Below are 20,838 nucleotides of genomic sequence, written 5' to 3'. Positions count from 1 at the left end.
GAATAGCCGCGTGCTCTATAAGCACGGCGCGCAACACCCATTGGAATCAAAGGGCTTCAGCCCCCCCCGTCGTGTGTGGCAGCCCGGGCTCAGACAGCTCCTGGGCACACACACAACCGCACTCGAGCACTTCACAGGTCTTTAAAAGACTGTGTGCATGTTATAGAGGATTTGTTGATGTTTCACCCCTTCTAAGAGCTCCTGCAGCGCCACTCTACCTACTGCTTAATGTTTCAGCCCCCCCTGAAATTTTTTCTTAGCCCCCCCCCCGAAATGTGGCTCTAGTTGCGCCTCTGTAACTTAACATAACATTACATAATATAACAGGGGAGGGTAGGAAAGCTACATATGGGAATGGTGACTGTGTGGCATGGCGTTGAGTTGCTGACTGTGAGGCATAAGGTATGCAGTGGTTATGAGCACATGTTGTTAGGACAACTTTTCACCTGATACTGGGTGACCCATTTGCGACACAACTGTCCCTGCACCAATGTCAGGTGGACACAACCTTACATCCGCACCAGCAGCTCCCAATTTCGTGCTAATAAAAGGGAGTAAGGCACACTTGCCTTCACTACAGTTACTGTGTAGTCTGTTAGGTTGGGCCCTCCCCTGAAGTACTGTTACTCACCAGCGATACACGACATTTGCTAAATGACCAGGTAGATAAACGGGACTTGGGCACACAAGTCTTCTCCTAGAAAGCATGTAACCAGAGTGTCCATGTTATCCTTCTGCGCAGCGGGACCGCCACTGCACAGGAAATAACGGCATAAATATGTGGCTGTGGAGAGAAGGCGCTGTGCGAAATCTCACTATGGAGATTTTGAAAAAGAGGTCAAATTGGACTGTTAATAATATTCCCTGTGATGATGTTACGAATGTCTTAAGGAAATTGACTAAAGCCTTGTTTGTACAGGAAACATTTTTTAAGCATAAATTGATGGTAATCATGTTGGGGGATTTCAATTGTAATTTATGTGAATTAACTAAGGACAATAAATGCGGCGTAACACGGGATGATGGTGAGGGACGTTTCCACTCTAAACATACTATTTTAGGGTAACAATTTATATCTTGTTAGCTAATTTCGATCTAGGGTTTGCAAATGAAATGTGTATCTCTACCCCTACAGTAGTCCCAACATTTAATGGTAGAGGTTGCTCTACAACCATAGACTATATCACTATTTCTAATAAGTGTGGGAACAGAATTCATTCTTTTAATGTTCCTGATATAGTATTGAGCGACCACTTTCCGCTTTGCGTGTCTATTCTGCTGCCTACTGTATCAACACTGATTAATCATAAAGAATGTAACAGCTTTGACGCTGACTTAGTAATTGGTAAAACTAATGAATATACATTAAAATGGGCTATGATAAATGAGGCAGAGATAATTAAAACAGTGGTCGATAAATGCCTTTTAGAAATAACTACGTGCTTAGAGATAGATTCACCACCTGAAATTTGTCTTGCATCTTTTTCTGTAATATCAAACAAAATTAAAAACCCTCACTAGGCAATTTAAGAATCGAAAGAAAGAGGGAGGTTGGTTTGATTCCAGATGTACTAGGGCCTATGCAGCCCTAAAAAAGGCGCTGCACAATAAACCTAGATCTGCTGAGGAAATCCGCAGATCTAGGAAAGATTACAAAATGGCAATTAAAGATAGGAAAACTACTCTGAGGTCTGAAGCTTGGGAAGCTCTCCATTCTGCCTCCTTAACAAATGATAGCGCGAGCTTCTGGAAAATTGTGGGAACTCCCTTCCTTAGTAAAGATGTCAGTCCGAAAATAGACATAGCAATATGCGACTCAGATTGGGTCAGACACTTTTCGAGAGTGTATGAAGGAGAAGAACAAGTGGGGTCTTTGATCCCCACTTTTAATCATCTCCCTAGCAGAAACCTACATTTTACTCTCGAGGAGGTTGAAAAGGGCCTGAGTAGAAGTAAGGGCGCTAAGGCGCCTGGCCCAGACGGGGTTCCCATAGATATATTTAAGAGTGTTTCTTCTCTATGGGCGCCCCTTCTGGTCCAGGTGCTTAACGCTAGCTGCGTTGCTGAATTTCTGCCCACCTGGGTGGAATCCGTCATAGTTCCAATGGATGTACCATGTTACTCCGCATACTTTTACTCCGCATACCATTACAACGCATAGCGCTTTGGGGTGCTGGATAGTGGTAAGTATAATTTACTATTCTAACTCCAGTCCCCGTGGACACTAGGGAAGGTGTTGGATAGTAAATTATACTTATTCCCTATCCTAGAGCGCCCCCCAGCGCAATGCGTTGTAATGGTATGCGGAGTAAAAGTCGCGTTGTAATGGTAGTGCGGAGTAAAAGATGCGTTGTAACGGGTGTATACCAGTTCCAATTTACAAGAAGGGAAATAGACAGGACTCAGCCTGTTACAGGCCTATTTCCCTATTGGATTCCTTCACAAAGATAGATGGCAGAGTTATTCTGGACCGGCTCTTGGAGTGGGCGGAGGAAACCTCTGTTCTGTCTGATCTTCAGTATGGATTTCGTTCTGGTCTGGGGACAGTAGAACAGGGTTTGAATTTGCTAATGCTGGTCGGCATATACACAAGGTCAAAAACAGGATAATTTGTTTTTGGCCTTTGCAGATCTCTCGGCCGCCTTAGATTGTGTGGTCCATTCTAAACTGTGGTTAATACTAGAACAACTTGGGGTTGAATCTAACATTATTTATTATCTTAAACATTTTTATATCAACGCGTCAGCCTGCGTTCGCTTTGGCCTAAATGGAGAACACACCGACAAAATTCCAATCAGAAGCAGGGTCAGGCAGGGCTGTGTCCCGGCCCCCTTCCTTTTTAACTTGTATATAAATGGATCGGAAAACGTCCTGTGCAAAGAAAGCTTGGATCCCCCTTTTGTAGGAGGCCGCCCAATACCAGCACTTTTGTACGCTGACGATGCTGCACTTATGTCACGTACTCAAGTGGGTTTACAGCGGGTGGTTGACAGCTTTTCCCGCTTTATGAATGAGCTGGGCCTGACAGTCAATACATCAAAGACTTTCACTATGTACTGTGGTAGGCAAAATAAATCCAAGAGGCCAATTTTTATAGCAGGACAGAAGCTCGAATTTGCGAAGCATTTTTCTTATCTCGGGATACTCTTTTCCCAAAATGAGATGTGGACCCATGCTGTTTCTGTTAAAAAGCTTGAGCTTTTTCGATCAACCGCTGCTCTCAAAATCTTTTCAAGTATACTAGGGACTAGACACCCTGCAGAATTAATTCAAATCTATAAAGCCAAATGTGTAGCTGGTGCTACCTATGGTAGTGGGGTTTGGGGCTTTGTAAACTCCGCGCTTATCCAGGTTGCTGAAAATTCTTTTTTAAAATATATCCTGGCACTCCCCAAAAGCTCCTCTAACTTTAATTGTCACTCAGAATTAGGCCTTTTTTACATAACAGACCTGATTAAAATAGAGCCAGTGCTGCTATGGCACAGACTCTGGACTCATGAAGCAACACATTTAAATAGAGATGTCCTGACAGGCATTTTAAAATTAGAGGGTGCTACTAAAATACCATGGGTGAAGTATGTTTTTAATTTTTTAAAAGACATTGGGCGAGAAGAATAGTTTCTGAATCCTATGGATATTATAGCAATCTCACGAAAAGACTTGAAGAAGGAGTGTCTAGCCCTTTTGGATTCCCACAGGACTGCAGCGGAAGTTTTAAAACCTTCTGTCCAGCAGCATCAACTGGTTTTAGCAACTTTTAAGATTCAGCCCTAATTAATCTATGTAACAAATAACTATGAGCGCTTTTTACTCTCGCGCTTCAGATTTAATATTTTCCACAGATTGGTTAGTTTCCCTACGATTAACAATTGGACGCACAATCTACCTCTTTGCCCTTGTGATAATATCTCACCCCAGAGCACCATTCATGTATTCCTATTTTGTAAATTGTATGATGAAATGAGGAAAAATGTCTTATTGCCACTTTTAAGAGAATTAGGACTTCGTCATTGCCGCATGGCGATGATTAGTATTCAAGCCCTAGACAACCATGTATGTGTAGCAATAACAACTTTGTATTTAAAAAATGTGATGATCATTAGGAAACGTATGGTCATATAACTGCACTTTATAATTGTAATTGTTTTTCCCCCTTGTACTTGACTCCTATGAATTTAATATATTCCTGTATTTTTATATATGTACCCCTTTTTAATATTGTAACTATGCAATTCTTTTTTTATCTGTACTTTTATGATTGCACCAAACAATCCAATAAAGATATTTTGAATTGACTTTTGTCATTTATTCATGTACACTATTATTCTAATATTTCATCCCCTAACATCCCCCAGGGGCAGAGCTCGCGGCACGGACACCATCTCCTCGGATTCTAAAGTCTCATCTTCCTGTTCAGCTACTTCCTCAATCATTTTGGAAGAAAAACTGCAAGGTCAGTGGGTGTTCCTATGTTAGCCACTAGATGTCACTGCTTCAGGCACAGGCGATCCCTTCCTGATGGCCTTTTACATCCTTCTTCGAATAAACCGCCCTTGGTAACTCACTGCGCTGCAAATATTTCTAGCCACTAACACGCAGGACTACAGACTTATAGGCAGCCAGCAACCAGTGCAGCGTTACTCAAAGAATGCTCTCTAGGGAACTAAACATTACCCACTGATAAACTTCATTCGGATGTATGTAAATTGACTTTAATCACATTCGTATTCATACTAGGTAAGGAAGGAAATAACTTTTCTACAAAGCTGCATACAGTAAAGTGTTTTGAAGTGCTGACAATGTTCAATCTACAAAATGGGGCCTAACCGAGTTATTTTCATGGTCTGGCTTGACAGCGCAGATGTGCCGAACAATTTTGTGAGAATCAACAGGAGAGGGGCTTTGGGAGCTAGGAGTACATGTTTTGATTGGACAAAAGGTGTGTGCTTTCACAAAAAAGTGATTCCTCTCTACACAATTGTGATCATTTTGCGTATTTAGCTAGCTGCCTGAGCGCGAACTCTCAGGGCAAACACATGAATTGTCATACTATTAAAGATTCTTCGATAACTAGATGCGGTAAGGTCTTTTTCTCTGGCAGCAGCACAAATGAGAGGATGGCAGTCATTAAACGACAAAGATTTTAGGTCTTGCTTGACAGTGCATCTGTCACCTGATCTTTTAGCCTTATCCAAAATATTTATACTGTACTTTGCTTCCACACAAAGGGGCACATGCATCATTGCACCCGTTTGGGATTCCTAAATTGCGAAAATTAAGGAATCGCAATTTAGAAATCGCAAACGGCAATGCATGATTAATTCGCAAATATTTTTGCGAATTCTTAATTTTCCTTAATTGCGATTCACATTTTGCAAATCACAATTAAGGAAAACCTTCCCATTGATTCCTATGGGCCAAAAGGCCCATAGGAATCAATGGGAAGGCATTAACATTTTGCGATTTTCATTTTGCGAATCACAATTTGTTAATGCATTTCAAGGGTGCTGAGGGGGGTACAAAGGACCCCCCCCTGCACCCTTGAAATGTTATTTTAAGTGCAAGTTTCACACACACATGTCCAAAGGACATGTGTGTGTGTAACATGACACTTTCAAAAATGCTTTTTTGAGCATATTTGAAAGATTTCGCAAATAAACACGAGGTTCACCCTCGTGTTAATTTGCTCCCCCTATTTGCGAATTTGCATTTTTTTAAACATTCATGCATTGCATTTAAGGAATTGCAAAAATGCGATTCCTTAAATGCAATCGCATTTTTAGAAATCGCAAAAAATTGCGATTTCTAAAAATTGTTTAATGCATCCCAAAAAGTGATTTTGGAATCGCAAACGACCGAATTTTGCGATTCGCACCGTTTGTGACTCCAAAATCGCTTGATGCATGTGGCCTAAATACATTTCCATTCCCATGCTATCTAATGTACTGCTTTACATTATGGATCGCATTACCATACAACATTCCTTTAAAGTTAGACCTATTGACTTTGTCTAAGCTTATTGCTTATGGGTATGGTACAGATAGGAAAACCCGCCCCACCCCCCCTGGTCTAAGGCGCTGATTAGAGATGTGAATTCCCAGGGCGTAGGAGGAACAAGACTATGGATGTCATTTAAAGTTAAGCAAGAAAGCAGGATTGCCATAAATTGCCTTTCTCCTATCATTTCATATTTATGATTCCGAGTGCTTAATTTGTGCCTGCCCTTTTCGGTTCTTAGCACCAGAACTTATCTGACAGGACCGCGGGCTACCGATTTTCTCCCCTGTGAGATGGGCCCAGTTATTATTGAAAATAAATGTATTAATGTAATTACCTGTCCTGAACTCCTCCCGTCCCAAACTTCCGATGCCTATCTGCCTGGCATGTCCAGAGGATCGCCTACCAGGGCCAGGCATGATGACTGCATCACGTTAGTGATGACAGTAGTGCAAGCCTGCTTTTCAAGGAGCATGTCGCTCCCATTGGTTAAGTATGGTTGAGTAGGGGGCGGGCTAATGGGTGGCACATGTCAGCTGGGTTTAGGCAGTCTGGGTCCTAACAATTCAGGTCCGTCTCAGACTGTATTGTTTGTGTCAAGTCATGCGCAGTGTAAACTGCACGTGCCAGGGGCGGCTCTAGGCTCATGGTGGCCCTGGGCAGGGAGCGCAGGTAGGGGGCCCCGGAGGAGGGGGTCCGGGCGGGGCGGAGCGCGGAGGCCAGTGAAGGGGGGGGGGGGGGGGCAGGGAGTTTGGAAGTGGAATCCCTGCCAGGGGCCGCCAAGCTAATATGTATCCATCCTCAGAGGATTATTATATTAAGGATATATATTGGCGTGGTGGCCCCTGGGGTTTGGTGGCCCTGTGCAGGTGCACAGCTTGCACATGCCTAAGGCCTCCCCTGCACGTGCGTCGTGAGGTAGAAATATAGAGGAGCCGATTTGTCAGCACCAGCGGTCTGCTCCTGCCAGTACCACCGAAGCTGCAGGTCAAAGGTGAGACGACGAGTATTACTTTTATGGTGCTGTAGGGTGCCACTATGTAAAAGTGTGTTTTAATTGTTGTTGTGTAAGTGTTATTGTACATCAGAAACACTGGAATCAAAGCACTACGCGCGCCTCGAGGAGCCGCCTGGCACCCATGGTGACAGTGTACCCATTGTTCCTCAAAGACCAGCCTCAAAGCACCATGTGCTCCACAAGGTTTTATCTATGAAGTGGCACCCATTGTACCTCGCACAGGCAAATATAGCAGACAGTGTCGCACCAGTATAGCGCCAGGGAGGAGGTTGTTGTAATAGGCAGTCTCTCGTCACTTGGGAACTTCAGTCCGCTCACAGACCCACCCAAACTGCGCACTTTCCCGCCACAGGGCCACCAGAGAGGTAAAGACTGAGGGAGCTCAGTCAAAGAAGGAGCCCGAGGGGTAAAAGGGAGAACATGCCAGAGAGGCATAAAATGTAAGGGTAGGGGGGCAACCAGGAGATGAAGAGGGAAGACTATGGTGGGTGCAGAGCTGGGCAGGGGGGTGAAGGGAAGGGCGGTCTGTCTCTCTCTGTTAGTGGCTCCTGAATCCCGACAGACTCCTTCAGTCGCGCTTCTTTCCAATCGGTTGAGGAGCCCAAAAAAGATGATCTGACCTCTGGAAGAGGCTTGAAGGAAGGCGGTGTGTCTTGTGGAAAAAGGCCTGTGTGGGTAAAAGTACAGCCTCTGTGAGAGGAGAGCACAATGATCGGAAAGTCTGTTGTGGGTGGAAAAAAATGAGTCTGTTGAAAATCCCGCAGGGCTGAGGATAGTGTGGATAATGTTCTTCTGGTAAAAGATCTCCTGTGTTAAAAGAAAGGCATGCATGGTATAAGGCGGCATTTATCAGTATGTTAAACTGTACCATAGCAGCCAAGTTTTCAGATTGCAATGTGTTACATTTCAATGGTGGTTTCAGTGTACTTATGAGTGACATTAAACTGGCAAATGTGTGGCACTGAGAGTCACACTTTCTTGCGAATAAAACCAAGCAATGAAGTAAATGAAAAATGTTAAATATCAAATATTATAACCTTTTTAGCGAAGCTCTAAATTGATCTTGAAACTGATGAAACCCCTTAAAATGGAAGGTTAAAAACGCATAGCCCTTATTTTAAAATGACTTGCATATTTGCAATGCTTTTAGTTGCAGGTTGGGTTCTTGTAGCGCCTCACATAGGTCACATTCCACACTGCACCATGATTACATTCTCTTTCTCTGTCATCACACACACACATTCACACACGCACACACCCCTGATGCTTGGTAATTGGCAAGGCTGTCTGTTGTATTTGGCAGACTTGCTGTACTTTCTAGAAAGCGCATCATAGACAAAAAACTAAAAAGAAAGTAAGGAAGCATATGCAATCCATGTTGACTAATCTAGGTGTTTTACTTAAATGCCAATGTTCAGGGTTTGGGTTCAGGCATCCTGGTGGGTGGAGCCAGCAGGGGGAGCTGGTAAAGTGGGTGTTGCCTCCTACAAAAATGTGAGCACCTGGACTTCATATTTTACAAATTAAGCACTGAATTTCCTCCACCAAATTTAAAACTATTTGTGTGCCGCAAAACCTAACTTTTTTGTTTAGCAGAAACCATCCCAGTTGCTCCCCCACCACATTTTCGGGTTGGTTTCTGCAAAAGAAAAATAGTGCCAACTGGCTGCCATGACCTGTTGATGGGGTGGACCATCAGTCACTGAGTACCTGTACCTATTTGATTTTAAATTGATACTATCAGCAGTTTTTAGCAGGGGCGCAACAGTTTACTTTTCAATAGTAAACAGATCCTCTGAGAAAACGAGTAACTATACTTTTATATTTCCTTTTCGATCACTGCTTCCGCTGCATTCGAAGCTCAGTCAAAGGCCCAAAAACCCAAGGCAGGTTTTCCACACCTCTCAAACTTTGAAGATCTATGAAACCTGCCTTCAGATTTCACTGGTACCAGAAATGTTGAGGGGACTTGCTTGTGTAACAAGGACATGCAAGAGTGAGGCAGATCAGAAGAGATATGTTTGGGATCGGAGATGAAGAGTCTGACTTGGTGACGATAAAGGGAACTCTGACCATTCTCTGCATCTTTTTTTCCCACTTTCAGATAATCTACGTGGCTCGCAACCCCAAAGATGTGGCCATCTCCTTCTATAACTTCCACTTCATCTCCAAGGTTCACCCGGAGCCAGGCACTTGGCCAGAGTTCCTGCAGAATTTCATGGCTGGCAACGGTAGGACCAGCGTTTCCTCAGTAGTCTGTATGGTAATCTGTCAAACAAAGCTCTGATGAGCATATCCCTAGGGAGGAGTGAGAGACAGCTGATTTCTGTGAAGGACATCCCTCTGAAGCTCAGAGGAAGAAGGCATAGATGCCTTTTGAGGATCTCTAATTGGTCCCTGTATACAAAGCTCTGAGTTGGAACACATCTCTCATAGGTGTATTTGGGAGACGTGTTGAAGTGCTGCTGTCTCTCTAGAAGTCAATTGCTCTTTTCCTACGTCGTCCTTTTCCTCATTCCCTTCTCTCCCACTCTCCATGTTTGTATTCCATACCCATCCTCATTTCTCCTGATCTGTCTCTTTCGCTCTTCTTTCCGGGTTTTCTCCATCTTCTAATCAGCATTGCTCTTTCAGTCAGCTATGGTTCCTGGTACGACCACGTGAAGGACTGGTGGGCGAAGGCACAGACATATCCCAATCTCCTGTACCTATTCTTTGAGGACATGCTGGAGGTAAGACTGCATTACTTGATGTTGCTCAACCATAGCGCGTTTTTTGAATTTTGAGAGACCAGTCTGTACTCCGAGAGGTTTCTGCATGAATGAGTCTGCAGGCACTGCCGCTACAGCCACGCCGTGAGCTGTATCTTCAGGTTGGGGGTTGCCCTCCCCCTCAGATGTGAGTCTGGGAACTCTCACTCGGTTGTGGCAATGTCTGCAACCTGCTCTTTTTTGTCTTTTAGCAGTTACTTTTCACCAATCCCTCTCCCCTTCTGACACACCACAGGGAAGGGGTAAATAAAAGGGGTGATTAGTACGCATTAAAGGCTAGTAAATCTGCTTAAAGTAACCTTTCATATTTTAAAACTATGCTTCTCGCCAAGGGTATTTTTGACTTGTTTGTTTTTGATCAGCAACTTGGAAGATGACAAACACAGTGCTGAAACTTCTCTGCTGTGATGGAGAGACAATTAGCTGGAGAAATCAAATAGCCATCTGATCAAATGGTAGTTCTCATATGTTTTTGGAAAGGAAAAGGCGACATAGGGAAAGCAGGGCAAAAAGATACAGCAACCTTTCTTTTATTGCTATGTTTTGTAGCGCAAAGTATGAAATATGCTTTTAGCCCTCCACAAGTCTGATCCTACTTCTCAACTGTCCCTTTTTAGCAAGATACTCCTGGCCTCATGGCTCAGGGAAACTACTAGCTTGTGTCCTACCTTCCTGTGCACGATATAACTTTTACAGTTAAAATTTTCAAATGTACTTATTTTTGCTTTGAAATATGTAAATCTGAGTGATAATCCCGATATTGCCGTGGGGCCAAACTTGTGGGATTTACAGCGGTGTAGCTATGTCTAGTGCTCTGGGTGCAGTGGCAGTGGGGATTAGAGTTGGAAGTGGCCCACTGCACCCCAATTATGGTTGTTGGTTGCTAACCAAACCAGGCAAGAGGGTCCATTTTCTTTGCTTGTATTAGAGCCCAGGGCACCTTTGCGTGGCCACTGGTGATTGTTGGCAAATGCAGTACTCCCTGTACCTCAAACTACATAGTGTAAAAAAACCATTTAAGACCTAGCTCCATAGTAAGCTAACTATAGATTTCCAAAGTAAATGACGCTATTTCCCCAATTAAGAAATTATGTTACATTTGTGCAGAACATTTAAAATAAATTCCCTTGAGACAGTTAATAACAAGTCTTGGTACTGCTGTACTCATCCGTACTCATCTATTCAACATCAAAAATAAATAAAGATAAGTTGGTCACTTCGTGATTTGAAGTTTTGAATCTTCAGGGAAGGAGTGCTTATGCTGCAGACACGTGAGCTCTGAATTATCTTACCAGAAAGGAGGCCTTACTACAACTCTCTACTGAAAGACATTGAGCAAAACCCATTTGCAAGAGGGCAGTGAGCGTCTTAGGACTTATACTGCAGGCCACACTGTGAGTTGGACCAGACTGGCATTTTGATCACTTTGTGGATATCTAGGTAGCGGAAGTTATTTGAGTGCAGATAGAACAGGTGGCATTGAGTGGCCCTGCAGTTCTCATTGTTGACAGGCTAAAATGAGCCCTACATTCACCTATTGCACGCTTCTGCTACGAGTAGGTCGCTTGTGAGCTACCGGTAGCTCTTCAGCTACCCACAGGTAGCCTCCCCGTCTACACCCCAGCCTAATAAATTAGAACATTTTGCTTTTTTATATAAATACATGTGTGTCAAAATTGCAAAGTGTGCATTCAAGACAAAATGGTGTGTATTTTCAGGACCCAAAAGCTGGAGTTTGAGGAGACTTATTACTAAGATTAAGTTGGTGCCAGGGGCATTTCAGCTTGGGCTGATATGTATTGCCCAAGTAGAGGCATTCACCATTGACAAAGCATTTTTGCATGAATGCTGGGAACCGTGCCTAGCAATCTTGCATATGGTGGACACTAATGTAATCTTTCCTAACGTTGGCAATATTAAAACTCTAAAATATTAGTAGCTTGGAATGACTTTCATGGTACAAGAGTAGCTCTTACCACAGATAACATTGGAGACACCCAACCTCTACTGTGCTTTTTGCTTCTACACACTTATAGCGCCAAGAGTTGTCCCACTGGCACATCCTCCAACACCCTCCTCCAAATATCTGCCCACCCAATCTAAGGTCTCCAGACGACTCGATGTCATTAAGGACACCCTATTCATGGACGTCGTTTTTCCAAAATGCAAGAGGTGGAAGTGACTTCACAATCTGCTTGTTCCCTGCCTTCCTAGAGACATCACAGGGAAACCTCTTGTTCCTCTTTTAGCCTCCCCTCCCCCCTCCCCACACTACTACAGCCTCCTGCGTGCTGTTGGAGAACCAAGGGAAAGGGCACTGAGTAGAAACTGTACAGAGTATACAGAGCTCCTAGCATTCTGTTTACATTCTCTTCCTGTCTTCATGATGCCTGATCCCGGGGGTAGCACAGGCAGTGACAGAGGTACCAACAGCCAAGCTAAAGGTAGCAGCTGCTACACCCGGTAGACACTTATTGACAATCATGACCAAACTCAATTTCAGGGTTACCTTCTACAAACCATTGTACGTTAGAACCTTAGACTCACTTATTTTAATCAGATGACTCCAGACTACCAATCCCAAAATACCCATGGCTGGAATATGGAGGCCCTGATGATATGGAGTTATTCTGTAACCTTAACCCAGTTCCATTATGCCTGCTCCATCTGTTCCTGTTTTATGCACAACACTGTTTGTTGAGCTTCGCACAAATCAGCCTCCCACCTCTCGCTCCAAGCCTACTGAATAAAGCAACTATGTGTTCCTGTCTCTATCACTTGGTACACTGGTAGGAAAGATGAGATAACCTCTTGAATGTTTTTGTATCTCAGGCTTCCTGTACCACTGCAGGGGAGTGTAAGAAACTGGATTGTAAGCACTGCAACAACTAAACAAAGCAATTTCTGCCCCCCACAGTAGATAGTTTGGGCTCCTCAACCGAGCACGGCCAGTTTGAACTCTTAGAATTACACCTATGCGGCAGATAGCTTGATGAACACATCAGCCCAATGGCACTGACACTATGTGGGACGTATGCTGCCTTTGATCAACACACAGTAAGACAGTTCGCATTCTAATGTAGTCTAAAACTGGCATGGAAAACCAAACAAAACCTGCAAAACATTTTACGAGACCCAAAAATTCAATCAGCAAGCAAGCAGACACTCTCCCGAAGGGAATTGGGTAGTCACCCACCTCAAGAAGGATTTAGAGAAATGGAGCCAAATGTGCAATTACATTAAAAACCTTTCAAATATGTGGGTTAAAAAGAAATAGATTTGATAAACACTACTCAATAGGGTTTAATGATGTAGTCCAATAATAGGCGTCAATCAGTAATTTCCATAGCTAGTAGCTGCTATCAGTTGCCTGGCCTAATGCATTCCGAAATGCTCTTTAAAACTGTTTTTTCACGTTGAAAAGAAACATTATGCAAAAGCAGCCCAGAGCAGTGCATATTTTTGTTTGCTGGAGCATATGCGGATCTTTCGAAGATCTTAGCTCATTGGAATGTGAAAATCATAAATGATGTTACACATCTGGGCTTAAAATGTCTTTTTCAACTTGTAGTTTAGTTTTGGAGTCAGTGGAACGCTGATGTCTACAATACATTCAAGTTAGGCAAATCCAAAGCTGAAAACATTCTAAATTATGCGCAATCTGTTATTCTTATTTTCCCAGAAAGCAATATATTAATTCAGAAATACTCATTCAACTCCTGTGAAATTACAGTTTATTGTATATTAGGAACACTAAGCTCTAGAAAAGAAAGAGTAATATCTGTATGATTAATAAGACGCCTTTAATTTTTTTAATGAGTTGTTCTACCACAGATATGCACCAAATTCCAATGCAGTCCTGGATAGGTCTGCCCAAGTTTTCAATCTCAAAGATGGTATTACTTAACACTGCATAATTTGTTCTCTAGCTATCCCTACCAAATCCCTCTCTGTGACTTTTTAGTAATCTGCAAGAGATGTGCCTGAATTGACGAAACCCTTGCTAGATGCTACTACAAAGATCATATGAAGTCACTTCCTGAGATATTTTTTATTGCTGCAAGAGTGCATGACATCCTTCTACTGCCTCCTGGATTTTTATGTATCACATTTTAATGATTCCAATACCCCAGTATGAAAAACATTATATCCAAGCTTCCACCTTATTGTCAAGTGTCATGCCAGTATCTACATTGCTCCAATTTGTAAAATAATATAGCCAGACCAGCTTTTACAAAGATACTGTATGTGAAGCACTACAGGGATGGCCTTAGCCCTGACTAGCAGTAGGAAAAACCTAAATATCCTTTTATATCATCAATTCCAAGTCCGATAGAAGTCCTGCCCTATGAAGCAGACAGCTTGAGGTCGGGTAAAACAGCTACGCACCATCCATTCCCTGCACATTAGGATCCGTATGACAGTAAGGGCCAGATGTAGGTAACTTCCATTTAGCGAGTCCTTAATAGCGATTATTACCGAATCGCTCTTAATGACTCGCTAAATGGAACGTAGGTAGGAATTGCTAAAATATTCGCGATTCCTTAACATTCCTTAATAACGAATCAGTAATTGTGATTCGTTATTAAGGAATACCTAGCCATTCATTCCTATGGGCTAGAAGGTCCATAGGAATGAATGGGAAGAGATTCACTATTAGCCATTCGATATTACCGAATTGTTAATAGCGGGAGGTATTTCAAGGGTGCTAGGGTGTCCAAAGGACAACCTGTTGCACCCCTGAAATGTGCATGTGTGCACATGTGGCGCACATACATGCCCCAAGGGCATGTATGTGTGCCACATGGCACATAAAAAAAGCAAAAAAGGGCTTTTTGTAAGGAAATCGCTACTTACCACCAACTTGGATTTGGTGGTAAATAGCGATTCCTTAAGGCTGAGGTGCACTGTTTTTGTGCTACCTACATTGCATTTAAGGAATCGGTATTTCTGATTCCCTTAAATGCAAGAGCAAAATAAGGAATCACTATTTAGCGATTCCTTATTCTGCATGTAGGTTTAAAGTCATCTACATTGCACATGGCTAAATTGTAGTGCCGTAGTTTGAGGGTCTGAGGTTTGGTGGTTCCGAACCCGTTCAATAAAGGTCGTCGGAAATAGACGATTTTGTTGTCAGCGGACCGCAAATCACGAGTGCGGTGTGTATGAGTGTTTTTGCATTAATCGATCAATGAGAACACTACGTATTCAGGGATTTCGTTTGAACCCTCGGGTTCCATTTTGTGAGCGGCAGCCATTTTGTGTGGTTGCCCTCACATAGGCGATGACTGCGGCCGAGCGAGTCCTTGGGACACGTACACCTTAGCTGACTTCTGAATGACCTGGCCGAACTGACTCATTTGCCCGAGGCTGACCTCGCTGAGCCAGTTCCTTGTTAAGTAGCTGGTCAGATAAAGATCAAAGAGTAGGACATGCCGAAGTTTACAGTACACTGCACCCACCTTTCTATCTTGCTTCCAATCTGTTTCTGCTCCTTCCTTTACGACATAATCACTGATTTGGGTTGAGGTTTTATGATGGGTTTGTCCGGCCTGATCGAACAGGAAAATGGAATGTGCTTGGTCATTTCTGGTGGGCTGGACAACGGAAAAGAGGATTGTCGTCATGCGCTACTTTTGAAATGTCACAATCTGGTTGGTTAGTTTGTATGTAACTGATGCTACTTTGGAATGTGATTTTTGGCATAAAAGACCATGCTCCGCTCATTGAAATTGTGCAGTCTCTATCGAACCACCCGTGTTGTGCTTCGTAGATCTCTGTTCCTGGTTGCATCCAATAAACTTTGGTCTTTGACGTCATCAAGAAGCGTCCTGTGTCTCTGTTTGCCAAGGCAGGGGAACTCGAAGGCATCGGGCGTTTTCCCTGGCGCCGCTGGGTTCTAAAAACCCGGTCCTTCAGTTGGCGCCCAACGTGAGGCGACTTCAGCAGTACCGGTCCAAGCCCGAAGATCGTGGAGAGCTTCGTGTGGAAATTCTGGAGGAAGGCCTGCCACTTCATCGACCCCTGTATGTCGTTGTGGTCCGAAAGTCTTTGCTGCGAGGTTCCCCGCCTTCCGACGGCTACGAAGGACTGCTGCCCTGACTGTCGCCCTGTCTTGGAGCCCTAGACGTTTGTAGAGCGAGACGATAGACGGGTCTTCTGGTGATGCCATCGACATTTCAGTTAAGTATGAGTGGAGCGTCTCCCAGTCCTTAGTTTGTTTGGTATCCCTTCGTGGATCGTTTTGATTTGGTACCTGCAGGCCCCAAAGCCAAGGGACTCGTGTATTCATGAGGCTATCGTTTTTAGATTTCCCTTGAAGTTTGAAGCTAGGCTAGTGAGCAAAGATGCCTGGTCTTAGCAGACTTGGAAAGATATTTGGTTGTGGTTGTTCTAAGGATTTCCGGTTAGAGGATTCGTGTCCGGTTCCTCCGATTGGAACTCCTACATATGAACTCTATGTGAAGCATGGTGTGGGTCCCATTGGTTATAATGACATCTGGGTAAAATATACGAAGAAAGACGGTGTCCTACAGTGGCCCCGTTACGGTAGCTTTGAAACAGAGATTCTAGATAATCTCGAAGTGAAACTGTTCAAAAAGAAAGCCCGGCCGGCAATGTTTGACTCTTTTCGCATATGGCGCAAAGAAGCCAAACAGAAAGAAATTAAATTAGCGAAGAAGAATAAAAGAGAACGAGGTATGTCAATGGTGCAAGCTGCTATAGCGTATAGGGACAATGAGGAAGAGCAAGAGAGCGAACAGATGCTTAGGGTTAGGAAGTTAGCGGTAGATAAGTGCTACCCAGTTTTGCCGCTTAAAGAGAAAGAAGCAAAGAAAGATCTTGCGAAAGATCCTTTTATGTCGCATCTATTGAGTTCGCCCCCCCCTTATGCACAAAATGCTACGGCACCGCCACCACCAGTTGTAGTTGCGCAACCTCCGGTTGTTGTGCCATCTGCAATTCCTCCACAGCCAGCTCCTCTTCCGTTGGCAACTATTCCTTTGGCGCAGCCTCCTCAGGGGCCGCCCACTTTGCCTCCTCCTTCGTCTGCTACTCCTACGCCTATCTATAATACTCCTTCTGTTCCGACTTTGGATTTTTCTACTATTGTTCCGTCTTCTCTTATCCTTTCACCATCTCCTTCTGCTAGACAGAGAATGACTGCTGCAGTTTCTGGTTTCCTTTCTCCTTTGTTGGGACAATTGGGTATGTCTCCTGTTAATGAGCGTAGACAATCACCTAGTCAGTTGCCTGATACAAATGAGCGTACAGTTTTGGATCATTTGGCGTGTAAATGGATTACGTACGCTTCTCAGTATGATCTTGAGGGTGTTATGGATGTTTTCCTTCAATGGGAAGCACCAAAGCAGCAGTACGTCTTTGAGATGATGTGTGTGTTCCTCCATGAACAATGGGTTGAAGAAGTAGGTAAAGCTCCTAATGAGTTGTACCGTATACGTTCCGAATTTGCGAAAGGGACCGTTGTGGGTCCTCATGATGTTGGGAGAGCAGTTGCGACTATCTTGTCATTTCGTAGTGACACTCCTTCTGTGCGCTTGTTTGAGCCTGATTCGTCAGTTGGGAGAGCAGCGCGTCAGTATCCGATGCGTGAGGTTCCTCCAGTTTGGAGACCTGGTGATGCAGCTGCTAATCCAGCCATTCCGCCATACTTTCAGCGTGTCTGGGTACATGTTCCTTGGAAGCGTGTTGAAGTTTTAGCTATTAAGAAGTCTTTGCCTGACCCGCTCAAAAATCCAGCAGAATACTATAAAGAGCTCACTCAGACTGTGGGTTCGTGTATCATGAACTTGGCAGACATAGATATGTTGTTTGGGAATGTTGTTCCACAGCCTATTTGGAGTAGGATTCGTCATACGGATCACGCGGACGAATTAGGTGATACTTGGGTTAATCTCAGAGATGCCGATAATAGACAAGTAGGCGGCGCTAAGCCTGAAGATTTAATTGCTGAACTCCCTGGTAGGATTATTACTTATATGAAGACTTTGATGCCCGAAGTGCGTGTTAATTGGGACAAATTGTCTGCGTGTAAGCAGAAGAAAGATGAGACGGTGTCTGACTTTTTCACGCAGTTTGAAGAGACCTTTGTGGATCATAGCGGTCAGGATATGGCTACTGAGGGTGGCCAGAGATTGTTTGTCGACAAATTTGTACATAATTTGCTTCCCGAATTATGCAATAAGCTGAAAGATTCTGAGAGTGCTTGGGCTGTTTCCACGTCAGCACAGATTTTAGCTACCGCCCAGTATTATGAAAATAGGCATAAAGATGAGTTAGAGAAAGCGGATAAGAAGACTAAGGAATTGAAGACTAAAGTTCTTCTACAACAAGCTTATCCACCCCGTACTAATAATCAACACGATTATCAGCAGAATCAGCAATATTCGAGAAACTCACAAAGGAACGAGTCTTCTCAACAGCGTTTTCCGTATGGGCCTAATCAGTGTGCGTATTGTAAAGAAGAGTGCGTTTTCAAGAATAGTTGTCCGGTTTTGTTACAGCTCACAAATGGTTCCTCTGGTGTGAAAGGTCGAGGTGCTCAACAAGCACCTAGAGGTAGAGGTCGCGGACAGAATGGGCGTTCTTTGCCTCCACAGAACTCAATGAATAGTTTTGATCAGCAGCAAGGTTCATCTGGTAGAACAGCACAGTATTATACGGACGATTACTAAGTCGAAGGTGAGGAAGTTGATGGTAATGATTGTTAGGACAGCCATAGACAAAGAGAGGGAGTTGTTTCAGTTCCAGTAGATCAGAGTGGACCTTATGTTGAAGTGATTGCATCAGGTGTTCAGAGCCTTTTCTGTTAGATACTGGTGCTACGAAGAGTTCTATTATGCACTCTAAACTCCCTGGCGCACCTTTGTCTGGCTTTGAGAATGTTTCTGTAGGTTTTTCTGGCGCCCCGGTTACGAATCCGATTTCTACTCCGTTGCCTCTTTCTGTTGGACCTCGTAAATTTGAAGCACCCCTCATTTTGACTACAGGTTCTGGTGAAAACTTGTTGGGATTAGATTTGTTGAAGAGATTGTATGCCACGTTGTATTGTTCTCCGTCAGGAGTACAACTTACGTTGGGTGAGAGAGTGATCTCTCCGATGTATATATCTAAAGACGGACTTCCACCTGAATTGTCTTCTTTACCAGATTCATTATGGGCTATTGGTCCGAATGATGTAGGTCTCTTGGAGATTCCACCCTATGTTGTGACACTGAAGGCAAATGCTAAGTTACCGCGCATTCCACAGTACCGTATCTCGAGTGATGGTGAGCGAGCACTTTTGGCGATCATTTATGATCTGAACGAAAAGGGTGTGATTGAGGAAACGAGATGTAATTTGTGCAATAGTCCTGTTTTGCCTGTTTTGAAGAGAACTGATTCTTCACAGCCTCCTGTATATAGGTATGTGATCGATCTTCGCGAGGTGAACAAGATCGTTGTTCCGCAATTTCCTGTTGTACCTGATATCACCGCTTTGTTGACTCTGATTCTGGCTACAGCCACATGGTTTTCGGTGATTGACTTGAAGAATGCTTTCTTCAGCATCCCGATTGCCGTGGAGAGTAGAGATATCTTTGGATTCTCTTTAGGAGGACGAAGTTTCTGCTTTAAGCGCGCTCCTCAAGGCTATTGCGAGAGTCCATCGATTGATAGCCAAGCTCTGAAAACTCAACTTGATCTGTTGGTTTTACCTGATGGTGCTGCCCTTATTCAATATGTTGACGACTTGCTAGTTGCTGCTGACGATAAGGAGATTTGTAGAGAAGCTACTTTGTCGTTGTTACGCCACTTATCTGATTTCCATCACAAGGTTTCTCTCTCTAAATTGCAATATTGTCGACAAGAAGTAACCTATTTAGGTAACCTCTTATCGAAGGAGGGTAGGAAACTGACCCCAGAAAGAATTCAAGCTATTGCGAAAATGAGTGTTCCTACAACACAAAGAGAAGTACGTGCGTTTTTGGGTATTACGTCGTACTGTAGACAGTGGATCCCTAATTTTTCTTTGTTAGCGAAGCCTTTGACACCTCTTACTGTTAAGGATACTCCAAATCCTATTCCTTGGACTGACGAATGTCAGAAGAGCTTTTCCGAATTACGCAATGCATTGTGTTCGGCTCCTGTGTTGGGTACCCCCGACTACAGCAAGCCTTTCACATTGTATGTCCATGAGAGAGAGGGATGTGCATTGTCAGTGTTGACTCAACAGTTCGGCGATAAACAACATCCTTGTGCGTATTTTTCGTCGACCTTGGAGACGGTAGCCAGAGCGTTGCCGAATTGTTTGAGAGCTACAGCAGCAGCGGCTGTTTCGATTCGACAGTCTGCTGGTTTGGTTATGGACAATACATTGATGGTAATGGTTCCACATGCAGTGGATACCTTGTTGAACCGTACCAAGACACAGCACTTAACTAGTGCTCGGTTGTCGGGTTACGAGTTGACCTTGTTAGCGAGTCATGTGCATATTAAACGATGCAACACGTTGAATCCAGCTACGTTGTTACCAATTTCAGCTGAGACAGAGAATGTTGAAGAACAACATGATTGTTTTCTGAGAACTGAGGAAGAAACGAAAGGGAGGATAGACCTTAGGGATACTCCTCTTCCAGAGTGTGATGGTACTTTATGGGTTGATGGTTCGTGCTTTAAATTGCCGAATGGTGATACGACTGCGGCTTATGCTGTTACAACTTTGCATACGATTGTTGAAGCTGCACGTATCCCACACAATTCAGCGCAAGTAGCAGAGTTGATTGCATTAACGAGACCATGTGTGTTGGCAAAAGGAAAGCGAGTGAATGTGTACACTGACAGCCAGTATGCGTTTGGTGTGGCTCATAGCTTTGGACGTTTGTGGCGTGAACGTGGGTTCTTGACTTCGCATGGAACAAAGATCCAGCATGGGCAGTTGGTGAATGAACTTCTGGAATCACTTACTTTGCAATTGCAACTAGCGATTGTGAAATGCAGTGCCCATAAGAAAGTTACGGATGATGTTGACCGCGGAAATGCGTTTGCGGACGA

At 43.8% G+C, this 20,838-nt stretch overlaps 1 protein-coding gene across 2 annotated transcripts in view; it reads left to right on the top strand.

Moving 5' to 3' along the window:
• The window catches only part of LOC147705715 (sulfotransferase 1 family member D1-like), a 346,408-nt gene that overhangs the window by 177,050 nt on the left and 148,520 nt on the right, over positions 1-20,838 (top strand). For both annotated transcript variants that reach the window (XM_086932143.1, XM_086932142.1), the window contains exons 4-6: positions 4,356-4,453; positions 9,120-9,246; positions 9,650-9,747. In XM_086932143.1, the coding sequence (XP_086788269.1) occupies positions 4,356-4,453; positions 9,120-9,246; positions 9,650-9,747 (323 nt within the window). The remainder of the gene's footprint in view (positions 1-4,355; positions 4,454-9,119; positions 9,247-9,649; positions 9,748-20,838) is intronic.

This window comes from Lissotriton vulgaris, chromosome 7, assembly GCF_964263255.1.
Source record: "Lissotriton vulgaris chromosome 7, aLisVul1.2, whole genome shotgun sequence".
Taxonomy (NCBI): domain Eukaryota; kingdom Metazoa; phylum Chordata; class Amphibia; order Caudata; family Salamandridae; genus Lissotriton; species Lissotriton vulgaris.
The sequence above is the reverse complement of the archived record's forward strand: the minus strand, read 5'-3'. Positions and strand labels throughout refer to the sequence as shown.